This window comes from Muntiacus reevesi, chromosome 1, assembly GCF_963930625.1.
Source record: "Muntiacus reevesi chromosome 1, mMunRee1.1, whole genome shotgun sequence".
NCBI classification, from domain to species: Eukaryota; Metazoa; Chordata; class Mammalia; order Artiodactyla; family Cervidae; genus Muntiacus; species Muntiacus reevesi.
The window spans coordinates 19,760,292-19,785,714 of record NC_089249.1 but is presented as its reverse complement, the minus strand read 5'-3'; the positions used below and the strand labels follow the sequence as shown (position 1 = coordinate 19,785,714).

The 25,423-nt window shown below is 45.0% G+C and overlaps 1 protein-coding gene across 11 annotated transcripts in view; it reads left to right on the top strand.

The window, feature by feature from the left end:
- The first annotated feature begins 11,152 nt into the window (after positions 1 to 11,152).
- Positions 11,153 to 25,423, top strand: part of RBFOX2 (RNA binding fox-1 homolog 2) — a 287,281-nt gene continuing 273,010 nt past the window's right edge. For all 11 annotated transcript variants that reach the window (XR_010663646.1, XM_065938753.1, XM_065938762.1 and 8 more), the window contains exon 1: positions 11,153 to 11,704. Coding sequence is in view for 10 of the 11 variants with exons in the window: in XM_065938753.1 (XP_065794825.1) it covers positions 11,522 to 11,704 (183 nt within the window). In the remaining variant the exon portion in view is untranslated. The remainder of the gene's footprint in view (positions 11,705 to 25,423) is intronic.

The window sequence follows — 25,423 nt, the reverse complement described above, 5'->3', positions numbered from 1 at the left end:
AACGTGAATGAACTGTGTCTGAGGCATGATGGTGGCTGCACAGAGACAATTGAGAAATCCTAAATTACAGGCTGGAAAGAAAGAACGGCACCAAGATGTCTAAGTCGGAGACCAGCTGACACCAACTGAGATGGCCACAAAGTCATGGCGGTTGGACAAGGCATCAGAAGCTTCCCTGCAAGTGCCGGGCGAGGTGGCCCTCCTCCCCGAGCCTCGGTTTCCTCATCAGCAAAGCGGGGATGATGATAATGGTATCGGTCTCACATGGTTATTTTGTTTTTGTTTACATTGAGTTTACATTCAGCTTTTAAAATTTCACTTTAATTGGAGTATAATTGGTCTACAATGGTGCATTAGTTTCTGCTGTACATCAATGTGAATCAGCTTTGTTGTTGTTATTCAGTTGCTCAGTTGTGTCCGACTCTTTGTGACCCCACGGGCTGCAGCACGCCAGGCTTCTCTGTCCTTCACCATCTCCTGGAGTTTGCTCAAACTCATGTCCGTTGACTCAATGATGTCATCCAACCATCTCATCCTCTGTCGCCCCCTTCTCCTCCTGCCCTCAATCTTTCTCAGCATCAGGGTCTTTTCCAATGAGTATAGTTCACACAGGGATGTGTGAACAAGAGATCCTTGTAATTCTACACCACTGAGAAATCAGAGGCATTTGTTGCTGTCACATATCTTAGCCAAGGCCGACTGGACAGAGACTGATTTCTCTGATTAGTGATTTGGGAAGAAGAACTGGACACGACTTGGCTCAGCAACTTCCTTACTCTTTCTTCAAATTTGCTGGAGTCTGAGAGGGTCAAGCCATGCAGAAAGGAGCCTGTCCCTATTGGGGGCAGCTTGTGGCTTTCCAGCTATGCCAGTGGCTTAGTGGTTGAGTCTAATTCAAGGGTGGAGGTTCCCAGCATTCCCTAGGTTTGGCTGCACACTCAAACCTAGTGTTTATCAGTAATAAAGGCTTTGATTTCTTCTCTGTGTTTCTGTGAATCAGTTCCTGTCTTGACAGGGAAGAGTTTCCCTGGTGGCTTAGACAGTAAAAAATCTACCTGTAACATAGGAGACCCAGGTTCGATCTCTGGGTCAGGAAGACCACCTGGAGAAAGGAATGGCTATCCTCTCCAATATTCTTGCCTGGAGAATTCCATGGACAGAGGAACCTGGAGGGTTACAGTCCATGGGGTCAGAAAGAGTCGGACACGACGGAAGCGACTGACACTTTCACAATTTACTGAGCCCTATGGGCTTGCCTGGTGGCTCAGCTGGTAAAGAATCTGCCTGCAATGCGGGAGACCTGGGTTTGATCCCTGGGTTGGGAAGATCCCCTGGAGAAGGGAAAGGCTACCCACTCCAGTATTCTGGCCTGGAGAATTCCATGGACTGTGTAGCCCATGGGGTCTCAAAGAGTGGGGCACAACTGAGTGAATTTCACTTTCACTTTCATCAAACCTCAGAAGCCTCTGTGCGTGATTCCAAATCTCAGAGATAAAATAGATCCCCCCCTCCCCGCCACACACACAGAGCTTCTGGCTGCCTTTCATTGTGGCACTTGCCATTTTGTATGTTAACATCAATAATACACAAGAATTGTAATCTTACTTTAGTGTGTCTGTGAGCATGAAGAGAGCCAAGTTCCAGGGAGTTCTGGATGATAAGAGGTATGTTAAATCACAAAAGCGGGGATGGGGAGGATGCCTGCCTTGTGGAAAGTTATTTCCACTTCACCTTCTCACTAGTCCCAACTTTTTTTCCCTCTTCATCTGTTTTCTTTATCTCTACCTCCTTTGCTCTTCCCTGTCAAACTCTGGATATAAGCAGAGTTGATAGGTTAATGGATTTTTTATTCACTCAATCATTACTTATTAAGCATCTCAGTGTGCCAGGTTTTATGCCAGGCTGGTCAAAAGAAAGGATTCGAGACATCACTTTTTTTTACTATGGTATTTAAAAAAAACTTTTTAAATTGAAATATAGTTGATTTACAGTGTTTCAGGTGTACGGCAAATTGATTCAGTGATATGTATATATAAAATATACAATATATACACTATAATATAAAGTATATAATATATACAGTATAATATAGTATATAATATACAACATATTAATAATATTATATTGTGTTGGAGAAGGAAATGGCAACACACTCCAGTACTCTTGCCTGGGAAATCCCAAGGACAGAGGGCCTGGGGGGCTACAGTCAATGGGGTCACAAAGAGTTGAATATGACTTAGCAGCTAAGCAGCAGCATTATATTGTATATTATATTATAAAATATGTGCAAGTGCATGCTAAGTCACTTAAGTCATGTCCAACTCTTTGTGACCCTGTGGATTGTAGCCCACCAGGCTCCTCTGTCCATGGGATTCTCCAGGCAAGAACACTGGAGTGGGTTGCTATGCCCTCCTCCAGGGGATCTTCCCAACCTAGGGGTCAAACCCGTGTCTCCTGCTTCTCCTGCATTGGCAGGCAGGTTCTTTACCACTAGCGCCACCTGGGAAGCCCTATTATAAAATATATACTATATATAATATACACAACATATATAACATAATAATAATTTGTACATAATATATTATGTATTATACATTATGTAATATATACATATGTAATATTGTGTATTATATATATGCAATTATATATTATATATTCTTTCTCAAATTATTTTCCATTATAAGTTATTATAAGATATTGAATATAGTTCCCTGTGCTATGCAGTTAGTCCTTGTTATTAATCTATATCATTCCTGTTTTTTTCCCATCACTTCTCCTTCAATGTCAAGCTTTGAATATTGTCCAAAGATAATGTTTTATTAGAGTTGGCATCATTTTAAATAACTTCAACTTCATAGGTTTTAATCAAAATGCTCAAATTTCTGATTCTCCAACTCTGGTCTTTTTACACATTGGTGCTGAGGTAGAACAACATTTAGTTATTTTGTTAGGGTGAGTAATGTAAGCTGCTTTAAAAAAATACACACATGTACACACACACACACAAACACACACACACACACACAAACCTAAGTAAAGTTCAGTGCCTTAATACAATTAAGTTTCATTTCTGCTCACATTGCATTCTTTTGCAGCTCTCCTCCAGTTGATGACTTGGGCATCCAGGCTCCTTTTTCCTCCTTTGAGATTATTCTCTTTAGCTCATGGTCTCCACTGCTACTGTGGAGGGGTAACAGGATCGACTGGGATGTTTTCAGAGGCCAGCCTTGAAACTTTTACCCACATTCCATTGGCCAGAATGTTGTCATATGTCCCCATCCTAACTGCAGAAGAGGTTGAGATCAGTTTTTGGGTTCCCAGGATGAAGACACAGTGCAGACACTGTCTTTGTCACAGAAATATTAACTCATATTCTCTCTCCCCCCTCTCCTTGGTATCTTTCACTATTCCCACCCTCCCTTCTTTTCAGGAATACAGCTGTTTCAGTGGAAAAACAAAGAGAAAGAAGAGTCCAGATTTTTGAACTTCAAAAGACTTTTGAAACATATAGCTTGAGAAAAAAATCTCAGTGACTTAAGAGCCTGGTCTTTTTAATTCCCTAAGTCTAAATCCTGAATGACTCAGTAATGAAATCTATACCCTGCAAAATCTAGAGGCTTTTTCCAGAATTGGAATCAGCCAGGACTAGTCTTTTGCTCTCACCCAGGAGAGGCAAATGTGTTAAGGGTTGAGAAGAGAGAGGCTAACCCTGAGGAGATCAGAGCAGAAGCCTCATGGTGGGTCTCTGAGGATCCCTGCCTCCTGCCTTCTCCTGGATGGAGTCCTGGGGAAGACACGAGAAGCAGCTCTGGGTCACTGTGGTATCTGATAGGAGAGGAGGTCTGTGTCTTGTCTCCTTTGCAGGGTTCCCCTCCAGCAAAGTGGGGGCAGGGAGCTTCTCTAGTGGCTCAGCAGCAAAGAATCTCGCTGTAATGCAGGAGAATGGGTTCGATCCCTGGGTTGGGAACATCCCCTGGAGAAATGGCAACCCAGTGCAGTATTCTTGCTTGGGAAATCCCATGGAGAGAGGAGCCTGGTGGGCTGCAGTCCATAACGTCGCAAGAGTTGGCCATGACTCAGCGACTAAACAACAACAACAATCTCCAGCACGAGTATGAGAGGTAGAGATGCCTCCTCTATGTTTACACAGCAGGGACTCGAGACAGCCTCTGGGAGATTCCTGAGGCCCCGAAGCAGTGTGGGAACAGCTGGGGTTTTCCGTTGCCCTTGACAGAGGTGTGAAGCTGACAGGACAGAGCCTTGCCTGGAGAGGCCCTGGGTAAACTGCTCTCTCTGTGGATCAACCATGGAGGACCAGACAGGACAGCTCAGCAGAGGCCAGCTGGCATGGTATCCACAGACAGACAAGAACCTGGAAGAAGACACCTGAGCAGACGCCAGAGACAATGAAGACCCAATGTCTTGATTGACCAACAGAGGCCAAGGAGTTTATACCCTGGGCGAATGCAGGCTCAAGATACTTGCCTTCTGTTTCAGAAAACAAAAAAAGTGATACTTTTTTTTTGCTCCCTGTTCCCTATAAGATGCGTACCTGCCCAATTTAAAACACCCTAAAAAGTGAAACAGATCACCAGCCCAGGTTGGGTGCATGAGACAAGTGCTCGGGGTTGGTGCACTGGGAAGACCCAGAGGGATCGGATGGGGACGGAGGCGGGAGGGGGGATCAGGATGGGGAACACATGTAAATCCATGGATGATTCATGTCAATGTATGGCAAAAACCACTACAATATTGTAAAGTAATTAGTCTCCAACTAATAAAAATAAATGAAAAAATATATATATATAAATAAATTAATTAATTTTAAAAAAATTTAAAAAAAGAAAATGCAGGGCCCCATGTTCAGAAAGGAAAAAGTGCTATATTAAAGATATTAACATATAAAGCTTTTCCTTAAAAAAATAAAATAAAATAAAACACCCTAAAAAGTCCTCAAAGACAAACAGAGGGATGGAGGGGGGTGGGCTTGGGGAAGGGGGAATGGGAGTTCCTTTGTCAGTAACCATTCAGTACAACCTTGAATTGTCGTTTCACCTCTCTGGATCTCAGTTTTCTCATCTGTAAAATGAGATGTAATACTACCTGCTTCACAGACTTGTTGTGAGGATTAAATGCAAAAAAAAAAAAAAAGCCCTGGTTCGGGCCTGGCACACATCAGGGGCTCAGTGAATACCTGAACCTTTCCTGTCTTTCCCATCTGAGGTCATTTCCAGTTTCAAAACATGATAATTCTTTGTGGGAAAGACGCATACAGGAGGCTATGTATACCAGGGCCTGGAAAATAAAGTGCCTTCTCTACTCTGTAAGGAAACAATAAAAACCAAGGACAAGGCACAAAATGGACAAGGAAACGCCAACTTTGAGAGGCGGGCAGGGGGCAGGGAGCAGAGCGAGGGCGGTGACGGCACTAGATGAAAAACAACCATTCAATACCCTGCTATCATCCTTCATCAAACTACAGAAATAGAAACCAGACCAAAACATTATGTGAAGGGCAAAAGGGTTGGCAAGGTTCTGGCCTATAGGAAAAACCCAGGTTCAATAATGCAACGAGCAGGGGGAGGTAGGAAAGTAAGGTCAAAGTCAATGGTGGGGTTTGTGTCTGGACAGCTGGTTTTATAATCCTAATGAGGCTTAAACATCACACGTTCCCCCTGTGATGAACTCAGTTTCTCCTTAGGCTCCATATCTGCTCCTAGATCAGCCAGCCACATGGCAGGAGTGGTTTCCCCTTCATCCGGCTGATGAATTATCAAGGGTATTCTCTACCTTTCTTTTTTGGGAAAGGAAAGTTTTGGAGTAGAAAACGTTCTCTTCTATTTATATCTACTCTTTTCCCTCTGATTAAAGAGATGATACAGTTTGGGGATGGACTTCAGGTCTCTATTTAGAAAGTACACGGTTGAGACAGCATTTCTAAGAGCCTCTGCTCTGCTCTGGGTCTTTATCTGGTCTTCAGGGGGATGTGAGATGTAGGGCTGCGGTTCTGAATATTTTCAAGGTTGTTGGAATAGCCACATGTTTTGTGTCAAGCTGTGTGCTTGGAGCTAGGGATACACAGACATCAAGGAGAGGATTAAGAAAGCACTCGTGTTCTCAAAGAGCCCATAAATACAGAGGTTTGTGCCACCAGCTCCTCTGATGGTGGTCAGGAACCAGGGTACAGGGTTAACAATAACTGATATTTGAATTATGATCTGTTATCTCCTATGAGCTCACAATGACCCTGTGGCTGGGCGCTCCTGAACCCACTTACCTCTCCCAGTCTCAGTTTGAAGACCACTGACTCTAGTTCTGGCCCTCTGACCTCTATCCCAGCACTATTACCCCCTTAGCAGAGTTTTCTGGTGAACACTAATGAACATCTCCTAAGCCCTTGCAGGCACCCAGGAATATGCTCACTGTTGATCAGAAACCACATCGTGGGAAACTCCTCATTTTGAAAGACTCAGATCAAACAACATTATCGGGGAAGCTTGTTCTGTCTCCCCCCGGCAGGGGGAGTAACATCTTCCTATAGGCTCCTATAGCTGTTGGCACATTTATTAACCATATTAATAAGGATAATAGGAGTAATAATAGTAGTAAAAAGGTTTAAGTTACTGTTTATTGAGTGTGTCTATGAGCCAGGTGTCATGCTAAGTGGTTTACATGCATTATTTAATGCTCAAAAGAACGCCGGGGGGATATACTATTATTATCCTCAGTTTACAGATTGTATCAGTGAGGAGTTGAGTTTGCACGCTGAAACCTGTCCATAGTGCTTTAAGTGAATGGAAACTTATTTTGCTCAAATAACAATGGCCTAGGGCTGCTATGGTGACTCCATGGTACCATTCTTAGCATGTAGTTTTTGATTTTTGTTACTGTGGACCCTAGAGGGCTGTCATTTTGCCAGTCTGTGTTCCAGGAGGAAGGAAGGATAAATGACAAAAAGCAAACGGTGAAGGGCAAAGAGCCTTTCCCTCTTGTGGTTTTTATTAGTTGAGAAGGTATACTTATCCCCTATCTATATCTTTCTGACCAGAATTGTGTCATGTGCCACCCTTATCTGCCAGGGAGCCTGAGAATTCTCTCTCCCTCTTTTTTTTTTTTTTTTCCTGGTCTGCCCCAGGTCTCTGTTGCTTTGCAATGGGCTTTCTCTCTAGTAGCAACAAATGTGGGACTACTCTTTATTGTAGCGCTTGGGCTTCTCATTGCAGGGATTTCTCTTGTTTCAGAGCACGGGCTCTAGGTGTTGGGTTTCAGTAGTTGCAGCATGTGGGCTCATTAGTTGTGGCTTGAGGGCCCTAGAGCTCTGACTCAGTAGCTGTGGTGTACAGGCTTAGTTGCTCTACGGCATGTGGGATCTTTCTGGTCTGGGGATCGAACTTGTGTCTCCTGCACCGACAGGTGGATTCTTAACCACTAGACCACCAGGGAAGCCCCCACCTTTTTTTTTCTTTTAAGCTAGGCAGATTTCTGCCCTGAACAAAATTAAGGTTTTGCTAGTAAAGAATAAGAGGAGAATGAATACTGGGTTGCTACCTGTGCTTGTCACATAAATGAAAAAACCGGGTCTTAGAGATGCTAAGGATCTTTTCGTCCAAGATCAGACAGATGGCCATGTCAGATTCAAACCCATGTCTGATGCCAGAGTCCACGATCTTGACCACTATGAGAGATTACTTCCTTAACGTGATGCATTGGAATTGTCTTTTTATTTGTTCATCCCTTCTTCCCTGGACTGTGAGCTACTTATTTGTTTTGGTATCCCAGACTCCTGCCCATAGTTTGTTGAATAGATAAATGAATTAATGTTAGGACTTCAGTAGTTTCTGCAGCTCAAAATTCTTCCTAGGAAAAAATTTAAATTGTCCTCTTTCTATGTAATGGTTTGTAGACACCTGTTCGCCAACAGGTAGCTGCAGGTGTATATGAAAGTAATGGTCCTGGTCTTTGTGCCCCCATGGGTGCATTTGGCCACTATTTATAGGCTTCTGTTCTCTCCCTCCCTAAACACTTAATGTGTGTTCACAGAGCAGGGTCCAATTTCTCTTTATTCTGCCTGGTCATTCAAACATAACCATACCACATTGCTCTACTTCTTAGGGACATACACACTACTGGAATAACAATAATTTGAGGCACAAGTAGCCCTGATCCCAAATCTTATTTTTTTTCTGGGTCATGGAGCAGCTCAGGAAGGACCTAGCATCATTTAGATTCCAGTATTAAGGTGAGCTGAGAGGGGAAAAGAATTCTTAAGATACCAGTCTAGAAGGTAAACTTTTTCTGAAAAATCAAACACTGATGTCCCTAGATTAAAAAAAAAAAAACAACCCATTGTTGTTTCATAGGCCATCAGAAAACATCCTGGTTTTCCTTCAAATTCAGAACGCTTGGTTGGACAGGATGAGGCTCCATCTGCTGTGGAGTTACCTAACTCAGCTCAAGAACAAGCTTGCAGGTACTTGGATTCCCAACACAATGGCCCAACCAGCAGTATGAAGAGATGCCTAGGCTCCTCTCTCCAACCCCATGGGTCCCTGCCAGTAGCTTACTATCACTAAACGAATTAGATGATAAATATTTGCCACTTATTAAACAGTTACTATCTGTTGAGCGCTATGCTAAGTGCTTTACTTTGTCTCATTTAATCCTTAGAACAACACTATCACTATTATTGTCACCCACAAACAAGGAATTGAAGGCTTGGTGAAAAGACTCAATTTGCCCGACAGTCACTGTACTAAAGGTTGATCTGGGGAGCCTGGTCTGCCCATCTTGATCTCTAGCAGCCTCACAAAGTCACGTTAAGAATTTAAAAAACTCAATGATGGGACTTTCCTTGGGGTCCAGTGGTTAAGACTCCACACTTCACTGCAAGGTACATGGGTTTGATCCCTGGTCGGGAACTAAGAGTCCACATACCTTGTAATGCAGCCAAGACAAAAATAAGACAAAATTAAAAAAAACAATGGTAGTGATGGCAGTAGTGGTAAAGAACTTGCCTGCCAATGCAGGAGACATAAGTGATATGGATTTGATCCCTGGGTCAAGAAGATAGCCTGGAGGAGGGCATGGGAACCCACTTTTGTATTCTTGCCTGGAGACTCCCACGGACAGAGTCTGATGGGCTACAGTTCATAGGGTTGCATAGAGTTCGACACTACTGAAGTGACTTAGCATGCATACAATGGTAGTGATACTGATATATACCTACTATTTATTGAGTGCTTCTCATAGGTCCATCTGTTCAACGTTATTAATGTGTGATAATCATAATTCATTTAAACCCTCACAATAATCCTTTTAGGAAGGTCTTAGGTTTTCAGATGAAGACATAGAAAGGCTAAGTAGCTTTTACAAAGTACCATGACTTGTGAGTGGCAGAGCTAAAACTTGGCTATTTTTATTGGGCTATAACACAGTCTAGTTAAAACAATGTGCCTGCTATGAAAACTCAACTTCAAGATAAGGCCACCAGTCCTCCCTTGCAACCAGTCTGCCGGTTCTAATTCCCTTCGATTTAAAAATTCTTAAGTCAAAATAAAATAAAATAAAATAAAAATTCTTAAGTCATCGCTGGTTCAGCATCACATGGACAGTAGGTGGATTCAAAGTTGGGTTGGTTTCTGACTTCAAAGAAGGAATCTTTATCACTGCACTGTTCCAGCACTAAGTTTTAACTTGGGTTAAACCCCAGTACAAAGGACAAGTCATAGACCTATCTGAAACGGACTTAGAAATCATCTAACCTGGGGTTTCTCAACCTTAGCACTACTGACATTTTGGGCTGGATAACTGTTGTGGGGACAGTCCTGTTCATTTTTCGATGTTGAACAACCCTCCTGGTCTCTATCCACCAGCAGCCCTCCCACCCCCACCCCACCCTAGGTGTAACAACCAAAAATATATTCAAATGTTGACAAATGTCCGGGGAAAGTGGGAAAGGGGCAAAATCGTCCCTGGTTTGAAACCACTGATCTGAACTCTCTCCTCATTTTGCAAATAATGGAGCAAGGGTCCAAAGAGATGAAGCAACTGGCTTAAGCTAGTTAGCCGAATCCATGTTGTTCATGCAACATTACTGTGTCCCTATAATATACAGGGCACAACATGGAACCTGAAGAAATTAGATGCTATCTTAGTCCTTACAGTCTAGTACTAGTGAAAAACTATTGCACAAATAGCTTTAATTGTACGAAGCTGATAAGCAAGAAAGTGTTAGGCAGCAAGGTCCAGAGAAAGAGAATATGATCTGGTTTCCTGAGATCTGGATCTGCCAGTTTTTATCTGTGGGGCTTAACCAAGGTTCAGGTTCACCACCAATGAAACAGAGCTCATATATACTCTGCTTATACCACCCGGTCCAAAACGGGTCTGCGAATTCATTGTGCAAACTGTGACGCTCTTACAGACATCAGCTGTTAGTAAGATGACCAGAAATGTGATAAAAATTATGATTAAAGGCTTTCAGGACTGGGGAGAGCCCTGTAGCGGTGGCCTCATTCCTGGACCTTCCAACTCGAGAGCCCCATTCTTTTGCGGGAGAGGGACCAAGTAAAGAGCTCCCTCCCTCAGAGCACCTCTTCCCTTGCCTGGAACCGACCAGGTCAGATGGGCAAATTCGCGGTACAACTCCGAAGGAGGAGTCCCGCCAGAGGGAGTTACTACGCTGCCCTCCGGCCACTCAAGCTCCGCCCGTTCTAGGCTGTGGCCCCGCCCTCAGGGAACAGACTCCGCCCCCTTCGCCCTGGAACTCCAGAGGCGCGGTGCCTCCAGGACAATCCCTCGCCCGAGCCGGAGTTTCCCGAACTCCCTCGATCTCCACCCGGCCTCCCTCGGCCTCCGGGAGCGGAGGCGGCGGAGATTGCCGAGGGGCGCTGGCCCCGCCCCCTCCGCGGGCTCGGCCGCCACCGCCCCCTCTCCCCCAGCCACCCTGGCCTCCCGCGCGAGCTGGAGTCCCAGATCCCGGGCCCTCCCTCCTCCTTTCTCTCTCCCCGCCTTCCCGGTGCTGCCACAGTGGCGGGTCGGAGGATCTCGGCCAGTCAGCTCGTTCCGGCCTCCAGCCCCTCCTCCCCCCAAATAAACACCCCTCCCCAAGCCTCTGGAGCCCGGACCGCCCCCTTCCTCCCTCTGCCCGGCGTGTGGTGAGGGCCAGTGTGAGGGAGTGAGCGCGGGCCGGCGGGCCAGCTTCGTGAGTGAGCGAGGCGGGGCGCGCAGCGGGCCGGGCCGGGCCGGGGGTCGCGTGTGCGCGTGGGGGCGCGAGCCAGTGCCCGTCGCGACCCGCCGGCGGCCCCGAGCCAGGGAGCCGACCAGCGAGAGACCAGAGGCTACCGCCCGCCGCCGCCGAGGGGGGCAGCGGGCCCGCGCGCGCGCGCGCGCGCACGTACGCACGCACGCGGGGGCGGGTGCAGGCGCGCGCCCGCCTGTCGCGACAGTCGGGGCCGAGGCCCAGGGGGAGGTGGCCTGTCGCGGGTCGCCCGGCTCCCGGAGGCGAGGGGGCCTCGGGCGGATGGCGGAAGGCGCCCAGCCGCAGCAGCTGCCTCAGCTTGGGCCCGGCGCCGCTGCCCGGGGGATGAAGCGGGAGTCAGAGCTGGAGCTGCCGGTGCCCGGAGGGGGAGGAGACGGAGCCGAGCCCGGCCTGAGCAAGCGGCCGCGTACCGAGGAGGCGGCGGCCGACGGCGGCGGGATGCAGGTGACCGCGCGGGGCAGGCGCCCAGTTATCGTGGCGGGGTGGGGGTGGCGGCGGGAGCGGCGCGGGGCTGCGGGGCTTGGAGGGCGGAGGGCTGCCCGGGGTCCCGGCTTGGAGGTGGGAGGGGGCCGGTCGGGGCCTGCGTGGAAGGTGGGGCGAGCCCCGACTTGGAAGCTAAGGGTGCAGGAGGAGCCTGATGTGCCCTGGAGGGTCCTGATCTCTGAGGGGCCGCGGGGGGCACGTAGCACGAATAGGTGTTGAGAGGAAATCGAACGTGCTTGAGATGGATTCCATTTCTTTACACCCTTCTTTAGTTCCTTGGCGGGGAGTGGAAGCCGAGAGATCCTGGTCCGTTGCCCGGAGAGCTGGGGACCGAATCGAAGACTGGGGGGGCGGCTGGGGGGGGGGGGAGGACAGTGGTGGGACACCTTCCCAAAAGAGGGAGTACCGTTTTTGGCAGCCCTGGACACACAACTGGGATGGAGAACGGGATCGGCATAGAAGGGAGGAGTGAAAAGCGAGAAAACTCCTCGAGAGCCCAAAGGGGATGTGGCTTAGGTTGTGGGTTAAATCAGTTACACGAGGAGTGTGAGAAGTACGAGGAGTTGGGTAGCGTTGTGGCTTCACCGTGGTGCTCAAGCTCGTTAGCTTCGTGGAGCATCTGGTGAGCCTGGGGGGACAGGACCTGGCCAGTTGTATCTTAAGACACTGACTAGATCTTTATTGTCCTGGAATATAAAAGAAAATTTATAGGACTGTTAGAAGATTGGATTCTGAATTGTGGACTCAAGGAGAAGCTGGTTGATTTGGAAAGGGACTGGCAAATGTAGTGACCATGTCAGTTGACTTTGTAGTTGGGGGAAGAGCCTGAAGCCTTCCTTGATTTGATTTTAGATTTGGTCTCTGTTCAGAACATACTTGCTGTGAAATGGTGGGTTTCCCTACCAGCAGTCTAATTCTCTTAGCATCATAGAATATTAGAGAATCATCTTTGCCTGGAGTTCTTAACTTGGAAAGACTTGGAAGATTCTTCTGCAGAATAGTTTATGGGTACTCTCTGGTGAGAGAGAGTCAAATAGTTTTCATCTTTTCTATTCGAGTCCCAAAATGTTTCAGCCTCATTAGGTAGATGAGGAATCAAAAAATCTGGAGCAGACTAGTGACTTGCCTAGGGCCACCCAGTTAGCTGGTAGTGAATCTGGAGCTCGATGCCTGGACTTCTGATTCCTATTCCTGTGCTCTCTCCATTACAGCACTCTTGGAAATCTCTGCAGTGCTAAAAGACTTCCTGTGCGCTGCTCTCGCTGCTTTTCAAGGCTCTGTCTGACTTCCTGTGTTAGAGACGGAGCCTGGCGTGTTTGCTCTGTGCTTCTTGGTCTCCCTTGCAGCGGCCACTCTATTACTTGTGTTGACTTGGGTAAAGTGACCCTCCTGGTGTTTATTTTTGAATTCTTTTGTTTCACTTGCCTGCTTTTGTTCTCCATTTGAACTCCCTCTGGCAGGGGGCTTGTGCGAAGTAAACACCCCGGGCCTTGGAAAAAATATAGAGGAATATAGGGAGACTTCAGGTGATCTGGGTTGACACTGGAAGATGAGAGAAGATTGGGTTTGGGTGCTGGTGAGCATGTCCGCTTGGTGTGTGTATATATCTGTGTCCATTTATTGTTTCTGTCAATCACAGTTAATAGTGAATCTCCTACTGCCTTCTCCCTCTTTCCTCCTGGGGCACATTATTTACTGGTTGCCTTCAAATTGGCTGAGGATAGCAGTATTTGGAAATGGAGCAGTGGATAGGGACTTTGGAGTATGAAGAGGAAGCTGTGGATTAGGTCCTCTGGGTACAGATGGGCACCTTAGAACTATCCCACAGAGAATGCTTTTTTTACTCTGTGGATCTGTGGATCTTTATTTATTTTTCACTTTATGCATTCTCTTTGTTGTAGTACCAATACACCATGTCACACAGGTATTCACGTCATCATTGACTTAGCCCCCTGCCCGCAACAATCTCCATGGTTCTGGGAAAATCCCTTCTTTGGGGGCCTCTAGAGAGGCCTGGCACGCTGTGATTCATGGGGTCGCAAACAGTCGGACACGACTGAGCGACTGAACTGATTACCATAGTTGTAAAATACAGTGTTTGTAAAGGATGATTTATAAGTTACCTCTAAAAAGATAGAGAAAGTTCCTTGACTTTAAAGAACTTGGTGTCTGCTATCTAGGTAGGGAGCCAGAATTGGGTGAAAAGTTGGAAAAAAAAAAAAAGTGTGTGTATGTATATGTGTCATATATATGTATGTATGTATATTCTGTATATATATATATATGACTTTTTTGGTAAGTTCCAGAGGAACAAGAGTAGGGATGCCACAAGGCAGATTCTTGTCACAGGGTTTGCAAACTTTAAGACCAAAGTATGCTGAGGATTCGTGCCATTGGAGCCAGAAGCAAAAGATGGTTGTTTTTGCTGAAATGGTCAAGGAAGGCTTTATGGAGAAGTTGAAATTTGAGGTCTAATTGGGAGTAAAGGAAAAGTAATGTTCATGAAAAGATGAAATTTAAGCCTAGGTCACCTACATTTCTAGGACCTTCCTATCATTCTGATAATTATGATAGGATATTTAATATTCATTTAACTGATGTTTATTGAGCAGCTGCTAAGTGCCAGACCCTGTTTTAGAGCCTAGGAAATATAGTAGTAAACAAAACAAAGACTCCGCTCTCGTGGAACTAAGATTCTAATTGAAAGAGACAGACAATAAAGAAATCCACTATTATTGGGTGGCTTTAAGTGCTGAGAAGAAAAATGAAGCAGGGAAAGGCGGAAGAGTGGTGAAGAGGGTGGTTAGGGAAGGCCTCTGTAATGGGTGACATTTGGGTGACCTGGGGGAATTTGACGGAAGGGGGTTCAGACAGAGGAACTGTGGGTGCAGAGGCATTGAGAAAGTACACTTGATGTGTTTGAGAACAAGAGACCAGTGGAGCTGGAGGAGAATGCAGGGGCGAAGCAGGTTTAGGAAGTGATATCAGTGGTGTAGACAAGTCTGTAGGTTCATGTAAATAGACATTTAAAAATTCTAGAGTAGCTTGCTTTTTGGTATATGGGTTTGTCTTGAAGCACTTGTTTTTTTTTCCTTATATCTTAGCACAAATGGCATTTCTTGTAGGTCATAGCTTCTTTTGGGAAGCCTTCCCTCCTGACAGCTCGCACCAGTCAGACCCACCTCTTGCCTCCTGTTGTATTGGTGGTTAATTATGCATCATCTTGTATTGTCTTCTCATTGTTTTATTCCTGTTTCCTTAGTGATACTGTAAGCTTCTAGAAGCCACGAACTATACTTTGTGTTTATCCTTTATAATACCTCACAGTTTTGAGTACACAGTAAGTGCTCATTGCCTGTTAAACTGAAGTTGAAATTTTGCCTTTTTAAAATAATTAAGGGATAGAAAAAATACCATGAAATTTAGGGGTGAGAGTACTTTCAGGAATTATCCTAACCTTTTGAGTGTCAAAGGATTAACCCATTTTCTAACAGAAGTCATTTGCTGGGGTTAATTTCCCAAGACCACAGACTAAATGGAGATACAGGTCTAAGCTGTAGATTCCAAGGCTGAACCCTGATAAGTTATAGCCTCTGAGCTTTTTGCGATAAATCATTACTTCCCAAAATGGAGCACTGGGGACATGAGAGTCTGTGGTGCTTATGTTATGATCCTTGTGCTGAGAAGGACCCCTGGGGTGGGGGGGAAGAGAGAGGGTCCCTCGTTTCTAGGCCAGTATCCAGAAGCTTTATGTGGGTGGCAGAGGAGTCGGCACAGCCCTAGAAACAGTTTAGAGAACCCTCAACTGCAGAGTAGGAGGGAACAGACAAATTCCACCTGAAAATTGAAACACAGCTTGAGAAATATAGTGACTTGTTAAAGGGGGTATTTGGAAATACTGTACTCTAACCTGGTAGAAAGTTAAGTGAGTTATTAGAGATTTGTTTCACTTTAAGCAAGTCTGATATGTGTGAAAAACTGGGGCCTTATGAAACATACCAGGGAATGAATTCTTTTGGTCAGCTGCTCTAGTGAATATAAACAATTTGATGAGCAAAAATTCAGATTTTTGCGCAGCTTTCTAGGAACTTAGAAAGTTCACCTTCATAAAGCAAGGTGCACCTTAATTATTATTTATTGCTTTCAGCAACATTCTTTATGATAGTGAAATGTCAGAATGTGGTTATTACATGACTGACTGCTTCTGACCATAGAATCATAAGTCTAGTATAGCTAAGTGAGTTCAGAAGTTGTTCATGTTAGTGTTTGATTCTAGTAGGAGGAGGATTTTCTGGTCTCAGGGAAGGGTTTGCAGGTAGCCTGTAATTGCTTTGTAGATACTGCATTTCTTAGTTTATCTTTCAATTGCTCGTTTCTGGGTTTCTTTCCTCCTAGGTGGAAGTCTCTTTGGACTTTGAGTGTCTGGTGCTGAAACTGAACATGGGTGCTACCATTTGAGTAGACTTACCAATATGCTTTCTTTCCAAGTGATTTTGTGAACAGTCTCTCACTAAAATTACTGGATTTTTCATTTCTGCATGTCTTAGTTTGCTCAAGCAGACTGCAGACTGGGTGGCTTAAACAACAGGAATTTGTTTCTCACAGTTCTTGGGGCTGGAGGTCCAAGATGAAGGTGCTGGCAGATTTGGTGTCTGATGAGGGCTCTCTTCCTGGCTTACAGACAGCTGCCTTCTTGCTGTGTGCTCACATGGCCTTTTCTCCATGTATGCTAGTGGACACAGAGAGAGAGTGAGAGAGAATCTCCTTTTCATAAGGGCTCCCATCATGGGATGCAGTGGTGGTGGTGGTGGGATCCTCCCCTTATGACCTAATCGCCTCTCAATGGCCCCTCCTCCAATTACCATCAGATTGTGGGCTTGGGCTTCAACATATTAGTTTGCGGAGAGGGGGAGGGGGAGGGGACACAGACACTCAGCCCGTAATACAGCCCCTAATTTACCACCAGAGTGGTAAGTATTGTAGTTGGAGAAACTGAGGTAGCACAGTCATGTAAAAATGATTAATTTTTTTCCCCCAGCCTCACAGGGCAGCTTGTGAGTGTATAACTGGGAATGTCTGAGAGGCAGAAAGATCTGAATTCAAAATAGAGTTATTCTGCAGGGTGACTCAAGAGGTTATCCTGAGTTGAATTTGTCTCCTAACTTCCTCTCCCATTTTTCTAGTCACTGTCTTTCTTTTTTTTTTTTTTTCTTTCACACTGATATGTGAACACAGCAGAAGCTACTAGAGATTTAACTTTCATTTTGATATAAAGCAGACTGGTGCAGACAGGCCTCAAGATTACAGGGCTGAGAAAGAAATTCAGTGTACTGGTTGGTGTAAACAAGAATGTTGCTAGTGAATCTCTGGGTTGACATCTCAGGCCATCAGTCTGGTATCAGGCTTTAATGATTTATGGAGATAATGTGTGCTGTGCTTAGTTGCTCAGTCCTGTCTGGCTCATTGCGACCCCTTAGACTGCAGCCCGCCAGGCTCCTGTGTCCGTGGGGTTCTCCAGGCAAGAATCCTGGAGTTGTTTGCCATGCCCTCCTCCAGGGGCTCTTCCCAACCTAGGTCTCCCACATTGCAGGAGGATTCTTTATCACTTGAGCCACCAGGGAAGCCCAGGAATACTGAAGTGGGTAGCCTACCCCTTCTCCAGGGGAACTTTCCAACCCAGGAATTGAACCAGGTCTCCTGCATTGCAGGTGGATTCTTTACCAGCTGAGCTACCAGAGACAACCCAATAAATCTGGTCGTTTTAGTGAGTGGACTTGTTTGAATTGTTTTTTGATACACATTTGTAAAGCTTAGTGCACATCTTTTTTTCTGGGGCTAATGTATCCTTCCTTTAAAGACAGGAGGGAAGAGCCCTCGAGATGATGGAAAAGAAATAGCAGTAACTAGAGCGTGAGCAGACAGATGGAGGCGGGATGACGAGTGTGTGTGGTGTTTAGGTGACCCCTACGAGTATCCAGTTTCCTATTCTTTGCCCCTCCAGCCCCAGTGCAAGCAGGCAGCTTATATGGCTAAGGTTTCATTATCTAATCCATCAAAGATCGGCTTGAGTAAACCCATTGGCTAGCGCTGATCTAGTTAGGAGGGTAGTGCAAAGCCGCTTGAGCCAGGATTGGGGCAAATCGGATCAGAACTGCCTTGTGAATCCTGGACATATTTCTGTAATTTGGGTGGTAAAGCGGTTTGGGAAATCACTTAGGAGCCAGAGCTCACCATCAGCCTGGAGTGTTTCCACATGTTGTCCTGGGGACCCTGAGGGGAAGTGGATGGAGGATTTGACACATTTCTCTGGAGTATAGTCAGGTTGCTTTGATTATTTGAGTCGGAACACTTTTTGGTCTCATGCTCAGGAGTGACATTTTGGGAACATTTGGAGATTCCAGTTGTGATCACTCGATTGTGTCTTTTCTGAGTGATCCCTTCATCTGAGGCTGAATTATGTGCGCTGCCTCTCAATTTTTAAAGGGGAGATGTTGTTATCATTATTACCAACTTTGATATATGTTTGTTATCTATACATACTTGAAGTATGGTGTAGTGCAAGAAATACTATTTAGAATTTCTTACATTGGGGTTCGAATCCTGGTTCTTCCCATTGCCAGCCAACTGAACTGACCTTTGGTAAGATGTTTAGCATCTGAGCTCCTGTTTACACATCTGTGAACTGGAGGAATTACTGCATCCTCTCATGAGCTGCTATAATCACAGACTGAGATTATTTAAAGTTCCCATCATGGAACCCATTAGTAAATGCTTATTTCTTGCCTCCTTTATAACCTGCTACACAGTATTCCAGGAGTTCCTGCTCCCTGCTCCATCAGCATGGAGTGGTTGGTTAACATGCTTCTGATTGATTAAGTTGACAGAGTTGGGAGCTACCTGAGATGAGCAGTGTACTAAACTGGGAAATCTAACTGGTTTGACGTGGGTGAAGAGGTGTATGAACCTGGTCGTGGTGGTCCCTCCAGTGAGAGGAAGAGGAGACATTCACTTCCTTGCTAAGGACTAAGAGGGCTCCTGCATGGGGTGTGTGAACATTTCAGGCATCTATGGGATCTTTCCTAGTGTGGATGACAGGCACTGGCTGTTTTGATGGCACATGGGATTCAGGAGTGAAAATGTCATTTGTGTTCTAGATTTTATAAGGTTTGTTGGTTAAATGTATTGCATCTAATAAATGGCATTTTGTTCTCATTTTTGTTTGTGGAAATTGAGCTAGGATGAGTTTGTTTCTTGTGCTCTCCTTCCAGTCTCTTCAAACCCACCTTTCTGACTATTAACATTGTTATCCATCTAAAAGAGCTTAAAATCGTTTGAGAGCTTATCAAATGGATAAGGTCCATACTCTTGTTTTTTCTGCCAGGTCCTTCTGGCCTGATTTGTGCCTTCCTTTTTAGCTTCTTTCTAGTCTGTGTCAAGGAACTGGTAGCTTCCTGAGCAGGCTGTGTTGCTCAGGCTCATTCATACCTTGGTGCTTTTGTTTCTGTTCTTTCAGAAATTCCTACCTCACACCTCTCATCTCATCGGTGAGGCTGTCTTCAGGAATAAGCTGGGATACTGATTCCTCCTGGATGCCTTTTGTCTATGCTTCATCCCTCCCGCATTCCTGCTGCTCTCCAGAAGGTCACGTCCAGAGCTCTGTTCTAGGACTTTTTAGATTAACATTTGTTCAGCTGTCTGCCCCTCCCCCCCCCTCCCCCACCCCCCAGACTGTGGGATCAAGGGAGCCTTTGGGATCCATAGGATCTAGCACTGCCCTCATCTGACTAATCAAGAAACTGTCTTTCTTGTTGAACTGAACTTTGTCTTCCTGCTCCTCGATTGGAGCCAGCAGATGGCTTTAATTATTTTTCCAGATTATCCCTGGGGGGTCTGGCCCTTGGTCTGCTCTCCAGCTCCTGCAAAGACTAGGTGTTGTGGGATTTGTGAATGGTGCCTGATCTTTCCATTGATATCAGGGTTAAAGGTGACTCTAGAGGGGGTGGAGTTTAACTGCTGAAAGTGCCGGGTGGGCATGGCAACCTGACATTAGGTTTCCTGTGCTCAGATATTAATTGAGAGCACGTGTGTATGTATAAAAAGTGCCTTTGTGACTGAGGAACTAGCAGAACCACACGAGGACAGGGCAATTAGAGCTGACCTTTGCTGGTTCATTGGAGCAGTCTGTTGACCTGCCGTTCAATGGCGGCGCTGCTGAGAGCTTCTGGAGTGCTGTGGTTCAGAGGTATTACCACTGCTTGGGCCTAAGCCCGTTTGATCAACTGTGGACCTTCACCTTTCCCTTCTCAACCAATGAATTTCATAAGCTCTTACAGCTTGTTTTTATGGATGCAGAAAAATACCTGAGATACCTCACAGAATGCACACTCTTTTTCAGATGGTTCATTGGATATGTTTGAAAACAGGGAAACTTAATACAGTTCTTGTAAATCTCAGCTTTGGAGACAGGTTCATAGAAGTATTTTGCAGGAATCTTCTCTCTCTGGCTCTCGTCATACCCACCTCCTTTCCTTCATCTTCTGATTTGTGCTCCTATTAATCTTCGCCTGTTCTCCAGCCTCGAGACTCCCCTCACCAGTTTTGTTGGGGCCTCTTTAAAGGCGAAATGGGCATACTTTATAGTGTTTCTGGTTGTTCAGATGCTGGGTGAATAAAGCAGATTCTAAAACGGGAATGAGAGAGAGAGCAACCAGTTATATCACTTCCTTCTGACGTGTTCTGCACATACGTGGCATCTAGAAATTTCAGTTGAGGATTTAAGGCACAGCACACATGATAAATACCACTTATGAAGTAGATGACAGTTTTGAATTGCCAAATGATAATGGTTGAGTAACTGCTTAAAAACCTATTTTCCCAAGGGTGGAAACCGAGCCTTTGAAGTTTAGGCTTCCACATGGGTGTGTTCAGCCACGATTCTTAGGTTTTTTAGGGACCTAAGTCCCCAGATAATATCCTGGTATGTGGGATTTTTCCCGCAGAGAGGCTGGTTCCCTGGTTTCTCCTTTGCCAAGGGAAAGAGATTTTGCTCTGAGCACTGGATATTTTTTTCCAGGCATGTGGTTTTTGAGGAGGCACACTGTTTACTTTTCTTCAGGGCTGCATTGATTTTGTCAGATCCTAATTGTAAATACCACAAGCAAAGCATGATTTACTGTAAAGGGTGGGCAGGGGGGTACCCAAGGGACTCTCTCAGCTCTGGGGTTGGGGGTGGGGAGCAGGAGCCACGCGGGTAGGACTAGGGGAACTGCAGACATGGTCTGGAGGCACCGTGGGGTTTGCATGTGGGCCCCAGTTGCTGCTTGAGTTGGAACACTTTTGAAGCCGAGGCTCACGGGAAGTTCTTCCAATTGCTTTATTTTGAGCAGCTTTTTCCTCCGCGTTGGCAGCTGTATGGAGGAGGGGGCGTTAGCTGCTGTCAGCCAGGATGGTTTCCAGAGCAGACCCGTATGGATTTCATTTAGGCGTTTATTTCAGGGGTATGTGGCTTGTCGGGAGTCAAGAGGACTTCGGTTCCATTTTCCTGGAAGTTGGTGGGCTTCTGTGAGCTGCTCTATTTATCTTGGACAGGGAGGCAAGTAGAAAAGCGGCTGTACAGTTAGCCCTTGTTGCAGGAGCTTCGTTTCGTAGGTCATCCTCTTGGGGATTTTTGTACAGTCATATTTACAGCCTTAAGATTTTCTTTGCCTCTCCCCTCCCCCCTTTTTCCTTCTGCAGTTGAGTGCTCCATAAAAATTCTGAGGAAGGTGGGTAATAATTTAGGGTGTTGTTGTTTAGTCTCTAAGTCATGACCAACTCTTTGCTGCCCTGTGGACTGTAGCCCATCAGGCTCCTCTGTCCATGAGAATTTCCAGGCAAGAATACTGGACTGGGTTGCCATTTCCTTCTTTAGAGGATCTTCCTAACCCAGGGCTCAGACTCGCGTCTCCTACATTGGCAGGTAGATTCTTTACCACTGAGACACCAGAGAATTTGGGGTAGAAGACAAGAATTGTTTGGCTCCCTACCCCACCTCCCTTTCTTGCCCAGCCCTCCCCACTCCATCCTTTGCAAAAGAATCTGCAAAGGAGGTCGCTTATCCCTTAGTCAGACTGGCCCGCCTCCTGATCCATCTGAATCTTTGGCTTTCACAGCTTTCACCTGCTATTTCTTGGTTTCCAGGGGGTGGGGTAGTAGGATCGTGATTTCAAAGCAAGAACTGGCAAAATGGGACAGTGTTTTTGTGGTGGCTCCCAGCACCTCCAAAGCTGAGCTCATGGGCTTGCACCTCATACTAACTCCCAGGAACACTGTCAGTGGCTGGCGTGACGGCCTTGGGGACTTTGTTGGAGCTTCAGGAAGTCTCCACAGTGACAGTCTCTCACAGTGGGAACATTGGCAAAGCTAAGGGGAGTTGGTATCGCTTGTTTTGAAAGTGTGACTGCTCTTCGACTGCCCGTCACAGTGAGAGGGAAGAGGCGGCCTTGTCTGACGAAGGGAGGGTCGTGCTCTACAGCCCTCACTTAGGCGGCCCGTCTCCTGTTTGTGTTTGCTGTCTCACGTCCAGACTTCATGGTGTATTTTGTATATTGCATTTACACTTGAAGCCGTAGTCTGACTTTTAGTAAACTGATTTGGCTAACATTGGTATCACCCTGGACTTGGAAGTGATGCTGGTCATATTTACCCATGAAAGGTCTGCGTCAGGGCTTAGAGGTCGCCGTTTCTGCCGGTGGCCTCCCCTCCCCAGCTCTGCTCTCTGTGCATGAGCGACACGTCTTTTGTCCCTGCTCTTGGTGTTACGGGTCTTTAGCTGCTTGTTGTGGCTTAAATAGATCTTTCTGCTGCAGCATTTTGGCTCAGAACTGACTGTGTTTTACAGTGTTGGAGATCAGTTGGCTAATTGGCATGTGGTGTCCGCAAAGCAGAAGCCTTTCAAAAAGATACGTACCACGGACCATTCGTGATTTTTGTCAGTTGTGTAAAAATGCTGTGATTAACCCATACCCATGTGTCCATGTGCATGAGCAGTCTTCCTTTATACTTACTTGGCACTGCTCTCTCTAGCAGTAGTTTGGATTAAGTGTTCCCCAGTAGGCTTTGCATTTTAATCCTTGGAAGCCTGTTTCAAGAAACCTTTATATTTGATTTTCTTGAGGTTGGTGTAGGGGATCATTCACTCTTACTGAATTTTAGCTTCACTATGAATTGTTTTCTGCAGTGTTCATTTTAGGCAAATAGTAAATATTTCTTTGGTTTTACAGTATCCCAGAGTTTGAAGAAACCTAAAAAAAAAAAAAAAAAAAAAGATTGATCCAGCATCCTGTTTTAAGCAAGGAAATGGTCTAATTCATGTTATCCCAAGCTGTTTTTTAATTGATTGTCCTTTGAGAAATGATCATTGGTGTCATTCTGACAAACACAGACACAAAGTCGTTTAACTTTGGAATAGAGTTAAACAAAATTTAAGCTATCTCGTTTTGCTTTTCATAAGCAGATGTTGTGACTAAATTTATAGAAACATGTTCAGTGAAGCATCCTCCTCTCTTCCCTCTTCCCCTTGTTAGTCTCTTGTTATTCCACCCCCTTTCTTTCACACAAACACTAGTATACTCCATATATTCTTTTTGCACCTTGCTTTACTCTCAGAGGTTTCTTTTTAAATTGTAACAGGGCTTATTAATATTTTCATTAATGATTTCTGAGTTTGTGTGTGTGATACTTAGGAAAGTTTTTCCCATTCCATGATTATAAAAACTAGAATGGACTTGCAGACAGAGAGACCTGAGTTGGAGCTCTCGCTTTTCCACATCACAGCTGTGTGATCTTGGTTAAGTGACTTTTCTTAGGCTCAGCTTTTTTGCTTATAAAATATGTTGTAGAATTGGTATAAGAATTAAAAGAGATAATGTATGTAATGTGCTTAGTTCAGAGTCTGACACTGAGTAGGTGTACCTACCAAGCCCTGTTTTCTTATAGCTTAGTACTTTTTTCACTTTCTTACAGGCAGGAAATTGAAATCTTAATCTTAATCTGTGTTTTCTTGGCTTCTCCATCAGTACCAGGGATATATTATAATAAGAATTTGGTAGATGTTATTTTTGGGTTTTTGCTTTTATTTTTTTGCCTTAAAGTTAGCAGTCTCTAGTTTTATTGCCGATCAAATAATGGGTGAACGATAGCTAAATCAGTGGATTGGTAATGGTGGATAGTTTGAAATCATGAGAGCTGAGGTCATCTCAAAGTTTCCTGGATCAGCTCTCTGCTTCAGTGAGATGAAGTAGAAACTGTGCGCATTTTTATGGACAAGTTGTTTCAGGCTCAGAGGAGGTATGAGAGCGAGCAATATGCTCAGATTTTCAACTTTGGGACGAAGTGGAATCTTTCATTTCTTTTGATTTTCTACTGTTTGGATGTGATTTCTCTGGGAGTTTCTTATATGGAGGGTTTTTTCCATCATTTACATTTATTTCTTTAAACACATAGTGTATTCACATGGGTGATAATTCAAATTGTGCAAAGGTTGAAGAGGAAAAAATCTCTGCCTTTCCCAGCTACGTAGTTTCTCTCCTTGAAAGTAACCAGTATGGTTAGTTATCTCAGTATCTGTCCAGAGATAGTAATTGCATAATATTTTCTCCATCCACCCCCATTTAAAAAACTCAAATGGTAGTGTTAATATTCATATACTTTTCCCTGAAGTATTTGGAGATCATTTTATATCAGCTGATATTGACATTTTTCTCCATTTGTTAGGTTTCTGGAATTAGGATTATTCTGTTCAGGTCTACTGAGATAACTATATCTAAATATCTCTGCTAAGAATGACTCTGATTAGTATAGGATCTCATAAAGTCTGAGCCTGTGTTTTTATGGAATCACAGGGTTAGAGACCTAATGTGCATCTTCTTTCTTGTTAATACCCATAAATCCTTGATGGACGATACCATTTAAAGATGCTTGAACACAAGGTAGGCATCCTCCTCTCTCCACCTGCCCATGTCAGCTGCTCCTGGTCCTGTCTTTTTGTGGTTGTGGGGCCCATTTCGGGTCAGATGTTCCATGTGTCATTGAGTTAGTAATGATACTCTGGATCTGCCTTGAGTCATTGCATTTAAGCTTTAACTGCAATGTGATTTTATTCATCATGACACCTTCTATACGAGACATATCCAAAATGCCCAGGGTTATCTTGGTTGAATGTTACTGCTGTCAGGAGGCTGTTCAGTGAACCGAGTTTGGTGCTGAATTGTGAGAAAGAAAGATTTGGTTCCTAATAGGTGTTTGTGTCTCAGCAGCCATAATTGCTGTTAGTTTCACTTCACTCTTCTGTTTGTGGAAAGCTCAGGATTGAGGCAACGCTCTTCATCCCTGGAATATGACCACTCTGTGACTAAGACTTAATGGGAGGTAAACAGATATGGGACAACAAACAGGGCATATTTTTCTTTACTGGACAGTAGTGGATTCTGATTCAGATATAGAATTAAAGATTTCAAGCTAAGGCGTTGATTCTAGCTCGGTTAACCTGTATACATGTCTGCATTTAAAGATATGAACTAAAAACAATGCTTTTCCAAAATTGGCTTCTGCAGTGAACCTTTGTCTACACAAAAATATAGAGGAGGTTGCATTCCAACTGTTTGGAGAATGAGGCCGGTGGGGATGTGTCTTGCATCCTAG